This window comes from Biomphalaria glabrata, chromosome 7, assembly GCF_947242115.1.
Source record: "Biomphalaria glabrata chromosome 7, xgBioGlab47.1, whole genome shotgun sequence".
In the NCBI taxonomy this organism is placed as follows: domain Eukaryota; kingdom Metazoa; phylum Mollusca; class Gastropoda; family Planorbidae; genus Biomphalaria; species Biomphalaria glabrata.
The window spans coordinates 14,249,947-14,261,551 of NC_074717.1; the positions used below are offsets into that span (position 1 = coordinate 14,249,947).

The 11,605-nt window shown below is 44.0% G+C and overlaps 2 protein-coding genes across 2 annotated transcripts; both read left to right on the forward strand.

Annotated features, from left to right (window-relative positions):
- The first annotated feature begins 458 nt into the window (after positions 1-458).
- LOC129927167 (uncharacterized) lies at positions 459-2,225 on the forward strand. The gene has a single exon (XM_056034419.1). It carries the CDS (start codon positions 1,008-1,010, stop codon positions 2,223-2,225), a length of 1,218 nt encoding a protein of 405 aa, XP_055890394.1. The 5' UTR covers positions 459-1,007.
- A 509-nt stretch (positions 2,226-2,734) lies between these two features.
- On the forward strand, positions 2,735-3,819 carry LOC129927344 (uncharacterized). Its single transcript, XM_056035919.1, has 2 exons — positions 2,735-3,298; positions 3,751-3,819. The coding sequence occupies exons 1-2, from the start codon at positions 2,735-2,737 to the stop codon at positions 3,817-3,819; spliced, it is 633 nt and encodes a 210-aa protein (XP_055891894.1).
- Positions 3,820-11,605: the final 7,786 nt, after the last annotated feature.

Consider the following 11,605-nt stretch of genomic DNA (forward strand, 5'->3'; position numbering starts at 1 on the left):
GTCTCAGTGTGGATTCAGGAGCGGTAGATCCACTATAGACATGATATCTTCTCTACGACTACTGCAGGAGAAATTCAGAGAAAGAGACAGATCCCTTTACATCGTTTTTGTTGATTTGACTAAAGCTTTTGACATGGTCAGCAGAAGTGGCCTTTTCAAACTCCTGAGGAAAATAGGTTGCCCTCCCAAACTACTGAAGTTAATTGAGTGTTTTCACGAGGAAACTAAATGTACTGTTAAATTCAATGGAGCCCAATCAGCACCTTTTGAGGTTTGCAGTGGTGTCAAGCAGGGATGTGTGCTCGCACCTACTCTGTTTGGCATATTCTTCTCCTGTCTACTGCATTATGCGTACAGCGACATAAACGAAGTTGTGTTTCTCCATACAAGATCCTCTGGAAAACTATTTAATGTATTGTTATAAACCTGGTGGTGGCACATATGGGGGTAGTGGTGTGTGTGTAGTCAGCCGACGCAAATAGCCCCAGGTCAGCGCTAGACGAGCGGTCAACCGTGACGAGCTACGTCAGTACGGCCGAGACGAGTTTCAACATGATGGTTCGGGAAGGATCGACGTCGTGAACAGAGCTCAGGAGCGTCACGAGGGTTGTAGTCATCTGACACCCAGAATGGTCGAGCGACGTTCTGTCCGGTTCTAGAAGGCCAGTAGGGACCCTATATAAAGAGCGAAAGTATCAGAGACGAGTCAGTTACAACTTCCCGATCTACAGTTCGTTACTAAGGCTCAGTACAAGTCCAAGACGAGACGGAGAGACCAGTGCAAGAGTTGATGCGACAGCACGGCTATTAACAGGAGAGATATTTGTACAGTCTTGTGTTACGTGCTGCCAATTGTACAGTATTGGCTGTTATTTATTGACATTAAACTATTACGTTACTTTGGAGCCCTGAGTTGTCAAGTTCTTTAAGTTGGTGGTGTATGGTGCAGTTTGCAGAGAGCCTGCATAGTGAGATTCGTAACACTGGTGTCAGAAGTGGGATCTGTAATGGCTACCACGAAAACACTAGACCAACTACTTGTGAATGAACTGAGGCGAGAGCTCCGTGAACGAGGACTGAAGACAAGTGGAAATAAGGAAACGTTACAAGCACGCCTTCGGGAGGACCTGGTGGAGGAAGAAGCAGACCCGGACACCTATCTTTTTGAAGTCTTACCAGACATGGGAGCTGTACTTGAAAAGATAAGTTCTCGGCAAGAACAGATGGGAGCTGTGCTCGAAAATATGGATACCAAGATAGACGCCATGGAATCCGGAATCAAGACCGAGTTATTGGCTATGAACCATCGCATTCAGGCTGTGGAAGAGAGAATCACCACCATTGATGAACAGGTGAATCAGAGGGTCGACGCAGTGGAGAAGGCAATCGAAGAAATGAAAACGCAAGTTCACTGTAAGCACACTAATGCACCGGAAACAAGTATGGCGTCATTTGTGCCTGAAAGCTCCGGAAAAATGAAGCCCCCCGTATTTGATGGTTCCGTGTCCTGGTCAGTGTACAAGAAGCAATTTGACGCAGCGGCTAAAGTTAACAAATGGAACAGCGAGGAGGAGAAAGCCACTGCCCTTGTGTTATCTCTAAGAGGAAAGGCCTCCGAATTGCTTCAGTCCTTACCGAACCAGCAAGACCTCGCCGCTCTCGTACAGGCTATGGAACTCCGATACGGGGATGAACATCTGCAAGAAGTTTATCGAGTGCAACTGAAGACCCGACAACAGCGCCCCGATGAAACACTACAGGAGCTAGAGACAGACATCGAACGCCTCGCACATCTAGCCTACCCGACCGCCGCACAAGATTTTCTGGAAGTCATTATTACAGACGCTTTCATTGATGCCCTTCGAGACCCCGAGTTAAAGAAAGCCACCAGAGTTAGTGGTAAACGTAAGGCCAGTGAGGCCCTCGTATACGCTCTCTCATATGAAGCCGCCAAAGACGCATCGGGGAGCACTCATCAAGGCCGAAGGTTAGAAGTCAAAGAGGAAGAGTTCGCACAACTTGTGAGAAGGGTGACAGAGGCACTAGATGAACGACGAACCAACCAGATACCAGAAAATCAACCTAGGTTTCCTGTACGATGCTGGAATTGTGGTGAACTCGGTCATATACAAAGAAGCTGCACTAGAAGATTTCCACAAACCGGAAACCATTACAGATCAGAAAGGTATGCACGACCAAGTTCCCGGGGCTACCAGGGAAACTAGCACGCGCCGGCTTCAAGGGGCGGAACCCGGCGACACAGAGAATGAGAGCCCCTGCAACCATCATCCCGGTCGCCGTGCTAGGGCAGAGTAAGAGTCTGAAAATTATCGGAAAAATTGGATGTCAAGATTATCACTTCCTCCTAGATACTGGTGCCTCACGATCAGTCATCCGGACGGATAAAGTGGACAATTGCAAGAAAACGCCAGTTAGAGCCTACTCGTTGAAAACAGCCAGTGGAGAACTGATGCCCATACAAGGCCTGATCGACATAACAGTCGAGATCGGGAATCAGTCATTCAAACACGAATTCCTGATTGCTGACGTCACAGATGACTGCATACTAGGGCTCGACTTCATGATGAAATATGGCTTTTCCTTGAATATCGGCGGAGGCACTTTACAATGTGGGGACCTCGAAGTACCCTTGCTTGGCGACGAGGATGAAGAAGATGGCCGAGTCAGAAGGGTTAAGTTGGTAGAAAATACAACCTTGCCTGCTAAGTCGGAAATGATCATTTGGGGAAAAATCGAGGATGACTATCCCACGACAAGAACAGCGCTGGTAGAAAGCTTGGACACCAACTACAACGGGATAGCAGTAGGAAAGACACTAGTCACGATTGGGAAAGACCAAAAGGTACCCGTGAGGATTGTGAACCTCGGCACAGTAGAGAAACATTTACGGGAAGGTAGCATCATCGCTGGTTGCCATGCTTTAGAGATGATACGAAACTGCAGCAGTGAAAATCCCGACGGAACACTCATGCCCAGTGAACCACAGGTTACTAAACTTCTGGCAGAAGTCAAAACGATCTTGTCAAAGGAACAGTACACCAAAGCAGAACGATTCCTCAGAGAGTTCTCCGACATATTGCCATCTGATGAAATGGACTTTGGGCGAACAAACCTGATCCAGCATCGAATAGACACAGGAAACACTAGGCCCATCCGACAACAACCACGTCGCCTGCCGCTAGCAAAACACCAAGAAGCTATGGACATGATAGAACGGATGAGGCAGCAGGGGGTTGTTGAACCATCCAACAGTCCGTGGTGTTCACCCATCGTCTTGGTAAAGAAGAAAGATGGATCCACGCGATTTTGTGTCGACTATAGATTATTAAATGACGCCACACACAAGGACAGCTATCCGCTTCCTAGGATTGACGACACATTGGACACACTTGCTGGGTCACAGATCTTTTCCACCCTTGACCTGAAGAGCGGTTACTGGCAAGTGGGACTACACCCCGAGGACAGAGATAAAACAGCTTTCTCTGCTGGTAATGGTCTCTGGCAATTTACAGTGATGCCTTTTGGCCTCTGCAACGCTCCAGCCACCTTTGAAAGACTAATGGAGCATGTGCTAAGAGGACTTAACTGGACCACTTGTCTTGTGTACTTAGATGACATTATCGTCATAGGCAGAACCTTCGAGGAACATATTGCAAACCTGAAGGAAGTGTTTGAACGAATTAGGAACGCTGGAATGAAATTGAATCCAAAGAAGTGCTCCTTGTTCAGAAGAAGCGTCAAGTACCTTGGGCACATCGTGTCAAAGGAGGGAGTCAGCACAGACCCGGACAAAGTTGAAGCCGTAAATGGATGGCCGATCCCCGCTAATACCCAGGAGTTGAGAAGCTTTATTGGACTCTGCACGTATTATCGACGTTTCGTGCCCAATTTCTCTAGCCTCTGTAGTGCCCTTCATCAATTGACAGAACCGAAGCGGCCGTTTATTTGGACCACGGAATGTCATGAGGCCTTTGAGAGACTTAAAAAGGCTCTTGTTTCTTCACCCATTCTGGCCTACCCGATACCAGGCGAGACGTTCATACTTGACACCGATGCGAGCAATACTGGAATAGGTGCTGTCTTATCCCAAAAGGTAGATGGAACTGAGAGGGTTATAGCTTACTTTAGTCGGAGCTTGTCCAAAGCCGAGAGAAACTACTGTGTCACAAGACGTGAGCTACTGGCAGTTGTGGATGCCATACAACATTTCCACAAATACTTATATGGACAAAAATTTATCCTTAGGACAGATCACGCTGCTCTACAATGGCTGTTGTCATTTAAAAGTCCGGAAGGACAAGTCGCCAGGTGGATTGAACGTTTGCAAACCTATGATTTCGAGACACAGCACCGAAAAGGACAAACTCATCAGAATGCTGACGCGCTGTCACGACGACCTTGTAGAATGGAATGTAAACACTGCAGCAAGGTTGAAGAAAAGGAAGTTATCATTGATTGTCAACGTCTTGGAGTACAAGCTTGTGGATCATGGTCCGACGAAAGAATCCGAGATGACCAGTTAAAAGATGAAGACCTGGCTCCCATTCTACTTATGAAGGAAGACGGACAAAGACCAGAATGGCATCACCTTTCTGATAAAGGAGCTGCTACCAAGGCCTATTGGGCGCAATGGGACTCACTGACAATCGACAATGGAGTTCTCAAGAGGGTCTGGGAAACGGCAGATGGGACATGCAATCGCTTACAGCTGTTGTTGCCTAAAGTGAGAGTTGCTGAGGTGCTGCAAGAAATCCATAATAATTCCAGTGGGGCACATTTAGGTGTCAACAAGACCTTTGAAAAAGTACGCCAGCGGTTTTACTGGTTCGGTTACCGGGATGATGTAGAAGAATGGTGCCGAAGATGCGACGCATGTTCAGCAGCAAAGGGCCCGCACAGGAAAACGAAGGGACGTATGCAGCAATACAACGTCGGTAATCCCTTCGAAAGAATAGCGATCGATGTAGCCGGACCATTTCCTGAGTCCCAGAGAGGAAATAAGTACGTTCTAGTAGTGATAGACTATTTTACTAAGTGGCCTGAAGCGTATGCGATACCAAACCAAGAAGCCACCACCATAGCGGAAACACTTGTGGAGAATTGGATTAGCCGATTCGGTGCTCCCAGGGAGTTACACTCCGACCAAGGCCGAAACTTCGAATCCAAGATTTTTCAAGAGATGTGCCAGGTACTCGGCATCGAAAAGACACGCACAACTCCTCTTCACCCCCAGTCAGATGGCATGGTGGAACGATTTAACCGAACATTGGAACAACATCTGTCGAAAGTCGTCGATGAACGTCAAGAGGACTGGGACACCTATATCCCAATGTTCCTTATGGCATATAGAGGATCGATTCACAGCACCACCGGTTACACTCCAGCAAAGATGTTGTTCGGCCGAGAGCTGCAACTACCATGTGATTTACTATTCGGGATCCCGGGAAATGTGCCAGCCTCTTCAACAGACTATGTCGCACATCTCCGAAAACGGATGGAGAAAACTCACGCTCTAGCCCGCAGAAACATCAAGATTAACAGTGACCAGATGAAGACAAGGTACGACAAACGGGCCAATGCCGCTGGATTTCATGAGAACGATCTGGTGTGGCTGTACAACCCACAAAGAAGAAAAGGCAAGTCCCCAAAGCTTCAAAAAGACTGGGAAGGACCCTACCGCGTGATAAAAAGAATCAACGATGTCGTGTATCGAATACAGAAGAGCCCAAGGTCCAAACTGAAGGTCGTCCACATCGACAGACTCAACAAGTACTATGGTGAAGCTGGATCTGCCCGGGACGGACAGATCTAAGGAGGGGGCAGTGTTATAAACCTGGTGGTGGCACATATGGGGGTAGTGGTGTGTGTGTAGTCAGCCGACGCAAATAGCCCCAGGTCAGCGCTAGACGAGCGGTCAACCGTGACGAGCTACGTCAGTACGGCCGAGACGAGTTTCAACATGATGGTTCGGGAAGGATCGACGTCGTGAACAGAGCTCAGGAGCGTCACGAGGGTTGTAGTCATCTGACACCCAGAATGGTCGAGCGACGTTCTGTCCGGTTCTAGAAGGCCAGTAGGGACCCTATATAAAGAGCGAAAGTATCAGAGACGAGTCAGTTACAACTTCCCGATCTACAGTTCGTTACTAAGGCTCAGTACAAGTCCAAGACGAGACGGAGAGACCAGTGCAAGAGTTGATGCGACAGCACGGCTATTAACAGGAGAGATATTTGTACAGTCTTGTGTTACGTGCTGCCAATTGTACAGTATTGGCTGTTATTTATTGACATTAAACTATTACGTTACTTTGGAGCCCTGAGTTGTCAAGTTCTTTAAGTTGGTGGTGTATGGTGCAGTTTGCAGAGAGCCTGCATAGTGAAATTCCTAACAGTATCAAGGCTGCGGGCGAAAACCAAGGTTAGGAAGCTACTCGTCAGGGAACTCCTGTATGCTGATGATGCAGCTATTGTGGATGATTCTGATATTCAGCTACAGTCCATGGTTGACAAACTATCTGCTGCTTGCCAGAAGTTCGGCTTAAACATCAGTCAAAGCAAGACTAAGATACTTGTCCAGAACACAAACACTGCACCTCAAGTAAGCATTAATGGCCAACCACTAGAAATTGTTGATCACTTTTGTTACCTTGGCTCCATCATATCCAACAACACTCTACTGGATAAAGACATAAACAACAGGATAGCCAAGGCAATGGCCACCATGTCACGGTTGCAGAAAAGAGTCTGGGACAACATATTGCTGACTAGCAGTACTAAAGCCCTAGTCTACCGGACCTGTGTGTTGAGCACCTTGCTGTACGGAAGTGAAACATGGTCAACCTACTCATGGCAGGAAAAAAGCTGAATGTCTTCCACCTCCGATGCCTAAGGCGGATCTTTAAAATAAGGTGGCAAGATAAGATAACCAATAAGGAAGTGCTACATAGAGCAGGATGCCAGGACATCCGCTCTGTTATCAGCAGCAGACGCCTTGGCTGGCTTGGCCACGTTCGTAGAATGCCAGTAGGTCGACTTCCACAGGACATCTTGTATGGCGATCTAATAGAAGGCAGGAGAGCCGCTGGTCGCCCACTTTTACGTTATGCGGATGTATGCAAACGCGACATGAAGCTCTTCAAAATCGACACTGGCGACTGGGAAGAGGTGGCACTGGACAGATCCACATGGAGAGAGAGCATAAAGAAAGGGTCACAGATTGCAGATGTCATACACAACAGAAGCAGAAAGAAGGGTGAAAATGCAACGGCGCCTGGTGATTATATATGCCCAACCTGCGATCGCAGCTGTGTATCAAGGATTGGCCTCTTTAGTCACACAAGAAGTTGCAAAGGGAAAAGATCGTCTCTCGAGACGTAAAATGCCACAGATAAGAGATAACCTGGGCCTATTCCAGAAGGTGCGTTTTGTTCAATCAGGCTTACAAGCCTAGAGCTCGAAGAGCCTTTGGCTCAACTCTTTTGACAGTAAAACGGTCCAGTAGATTGTCTGCTTGGTTCCTGTTCTAATGTCGGTCTGCGTTGTGGATTTGTAGATCCTTGCTTCTTACCCTCGTTTGCCTTCACCTTAATCTCAACATTTAATTCTATTAATCTCTCATAGAAAAACAGAGACACAGAGAGGCAGAGAGCACGTTGAAAGAGAGAGAGCAAGATCAGAGAAAGACCACATTTGTAAGTAAAGAAAGACCACATTTGAAAGTAGCTATACATGAAATCCGAAAGAAGTCTGCGATCACATTAGACACTTGATTGATTTTATTTCATGAATTGATGAATGGTGGTCTGTCGACTTATGGTGTTCAGTTTACTGGTTGCAGTTATTTAAAACCATTGACACACTAAGTCTAGTGAATAGGTTCCTACATACTTATGTCATAGAGGTTTGTTGAAACGTTTCTGTTGAACCTAAGGAAGAGAGAAACAAAGAGAGAAACAAAGAGAGACAGAGACAATGACAGAAAGGTGAAAGATGAAAGCTTTAAGAAAGCGATATCGTATTGTCTACAGAAAGGATGAGAGAGTATGAGAAAGGGACAGAGCGAATGAAACAGTTAAACGGATAGAGAAAAAAAGAAAGAGAATGAGAGGGGTGTTGGAGAGAGAATGGAAGATACAAAAAATAAGGATATAAGAGAGTTTTGTTAGAGAGTGGAAAAAGTAAGTAAAGAAATTTCAGCAAATGTCTATTATATGATAGATGTTATCAGATGTCACATAAATTATAGATGTCAGTCAATGTCTATTATATCATATCATAGTTGTTATTAGATGTCACATAAATTATAGATGTCAGCAGATGTTTTATCATAGATGTCTTCAGATGTCACATATACCATAGATGTCTTCAGATGTCACATATACCATAGATGTCATCAGATGTTACATGTATCATACTTTTCAGCATAAGTCACATATATCATATATATCAGCAGTTGACACATTTATATCAGAAGATGTATATTATATAATAAATGTCAGCAGAGTATCATATATTATAGATGTCAGCTGTCTACAAATATCTTATGTAATATAGAGGCCATATGTAATATAGATGTATATGTCAGAAGACATTACAGATGTAATAGATATCAGAAGAGATTACAGATGTAATAGATCTCAGAAGACATCACAAATGTCAGCATTGCGAATTCATCGTTTTAAACCTCCAAGTGTTCCAAGTTAACTCTTCCAAACAAACGTCAACAAAAACTCCACGTTCAGCCGGTGATCGGTGTCCACTAAAAGAAACTTTCCTCAGATGAATTTCTATGTAATGATAATTATATTGCACATTCATTTACAGATGTGAATTCCCATTCCTAAGATCACTTTGACCTATTTATGCACCAAATAAAGTCGTTTTGCTATTTCCGTCAAGTCTTTGAAGAGTTTCTCGAAAACAAAGTGAACTTTGCCCTCACAGCCCAAGAAGGTTCAACCTCTTCCGAATGTATGACACTATTTCTAGGAATAACACAAGGATATAGGCGAAAGCACTTACACTTCAATATAGAATACACAATCGTAATGTCCAATATGTAACAATATGTTTTAAGAGTCGTAAGGAAGTACATGAAAGCAATGTTTATCAACATGCAGTCTCTACGTAGAGATATACGAGTAGAGATTCTAAAATGAATTACGTATAACTCATGAGAAATGAACATTTCAATTTTCTGTCATCCTATGTAGGAAGGGGGGAAGTTATCCTAGCGCTTTTCTTGCTACGTGGATGACTTCAGTTGACAAGGCAGGTAGATGTAATCCAGACATACATTCTCCCCCCCCCACCTTACCTCTTTCCCTGCGCATTCTCCTTTGTCAAAATGTACATCCAGGGATCAAAGTCTACAAAGAATATATCAAAGATTATTTAGATCTTAAGCTGTGGGTGTGGGTTTCTGGATATGTGTGTGTGTGTGCAGCTTGCTGTGATGTTGAGCCAAGTAAGCTTTCCCGACAGACCGATGTCCTTCATCAATGCCAGACAATGTCCTTCATCAATGCCAGACAATGTCCTTCAGTACTGCTAAACAATGTTCTCTAGTTCAGCTATACATTGTTCTCTTGTACTGCACTGCACCTTCAGTACTGCTCATCACTGTTATAGAAGAGCTCTCCTCGTTCATTGAATGAGTCAATGTTCTGACATGTTCTTTTTTGAAGTAACGTCTGTATTATATAAGATAAGAAGAAGATAAACGTTATCTACAGATAATATCTTATCTTCACTTCAGACGTTTTTCTATTCCAACTTTGAACAAGAAATCTTCAGAAATTGAAATTCAAATCAAGGCATACATTAAAGAAGAGATTAAAACCAGTCTTTCTGGGGTCGATATGTCTTTGATCGATTATCACGACACAATACCACGACACATTATCATGAAAAATATCACGACACAATATGACGACAAAAACGCACGACACAATATGACGATACAATATGACGACACAATATGACGACACAATATGACGATACAATATGACGATACAATATCACGACACAATATGACGATACAATATCACGACACAGTATCACGGCACAATATCACGACACAATATGACGAAAAACGCTCACGACACAATATGACGAGACAATATCAAGACACAATATCAAGACACAATATCAATATCTCCGCAGCCCAAACTAGTGCAGGCACCCTTAGTCACACAATAATATACCCACACACACCTTTCGCCTAAAAAAAGTTTTTTATATTCGGCAAAAAAAATTATTTTTACTACAAAACATGCTGCCCCCTCCCCCTCCCACACACCCAATGTCTCTGATGTCATGGTGTCTAAGTGGATAGGATCAAACGATTGCCGAGGGTTGCAGGTCGACATCGCATCCACCAGGCCAGAGATTCAACCAGGTAATCTATTCAACACGTCCACCAAGATTCACCGTTTCCAGGTGTCAGGGAGTAAGACTCCAACAGGACTAGAAGGCAAAAAGGAAGAGGGGGGGGGGGAAATAAGTTTTCCTCGGAGGCGAACACAACTAAAACAAAAGTTGTCAGAATCTATCAGCAACAAAGGATTTCAATCCCGTGATTTGATTACACTAAGTTGTACACTTGTAGACAGCTCGGCTGTGTAAACACCTCCAGTGTATTTACCCAGTTAGTAAAGTTTTGATTGAACAACTTACCCGTAAGAAAGATATTATCTTGTAGCCGAGTCACTGAACGATAAACGGATCTATAGGCCTACTCATTGACCGTGTTAATTATCTAAGTGCATCCCACACCATTGCTTCCAAGAAAAAAAACAAGATTTTCCACACCTTTGTGGCGCCCGAGAAAGTTAAAGTAATGTATTGTAACCCATATAGATCCCCCTACTTCGACCTAAACAACAATGTATTGTAACCCATATAGATCTACTTCGACCTAAACGACAATGTATTGTAACCCATATAGATCCCCCTACTTCGACCTAAACAACAATGTATTGTAACCCATATAAATCTACTTCGACCTGAACGACAATGTATTGTAACCCATATAGATCCCCCTACTTCGACCTAAACAACAATGTATTGTAACCCATATAGATCTACTTCGACCTAAACGACAATGTATTGTAACCCATATAGATCCCCCTACTTCGACCTAAACAACAATGTATTGTAACCCATATAGATCTACTTCGACCTAAACGACAATGTATTGTAACCCATATAGATCCCCCTACTTCGACCTAAACAACAATGTATTGTAACCCATTTAAATCTACTTCGACCTGAACGACAATGTATTGTAACCCATATAAATCTACTTCGACCTAAACGACAATGTATTGTAACCCATATAAATCTACTTCGACCTAAACGACAATGTATTGTAACCCATATAGATCCCCCTACTTCGACCTAAACGACAATGTATTGTAACCCATATAGATCCCCCTACTTCGACTTAAACGACAATGTATTGTAACCCATATAGATCTACTTCGACCTAAATGACAATGTATTGTAACCCATATAGATCTACTTCGACCTAAACGACAATGTATTGTAACCCATATAAATCTACTTCGACCTAAACGACAATG

Bases quoted from the DNA above. Each gene is read 5' to 3' on its own strand.
- LOC129927167 (XM_056034419.1), top strand. From the start codon at position 1,008: ATGGCTACCACGAAAACACTAGACCAACTACTTGTGAATGAACTGAGG.
- LOC129927344 (XM_056035919.1), top strand. From the start codon at position 2,735: ATGATCATTTGGGGAAAAATCGAGGATGACTATCCCACGACAAGAACA. The intron at 3,299-3,750 runs GTAAAGAAGAAA...CTCCTTGTTCAG, and splicing joins GGTGTTCACCCATCGTCTTG to AAGAAGCGTCAAGTACCTTG.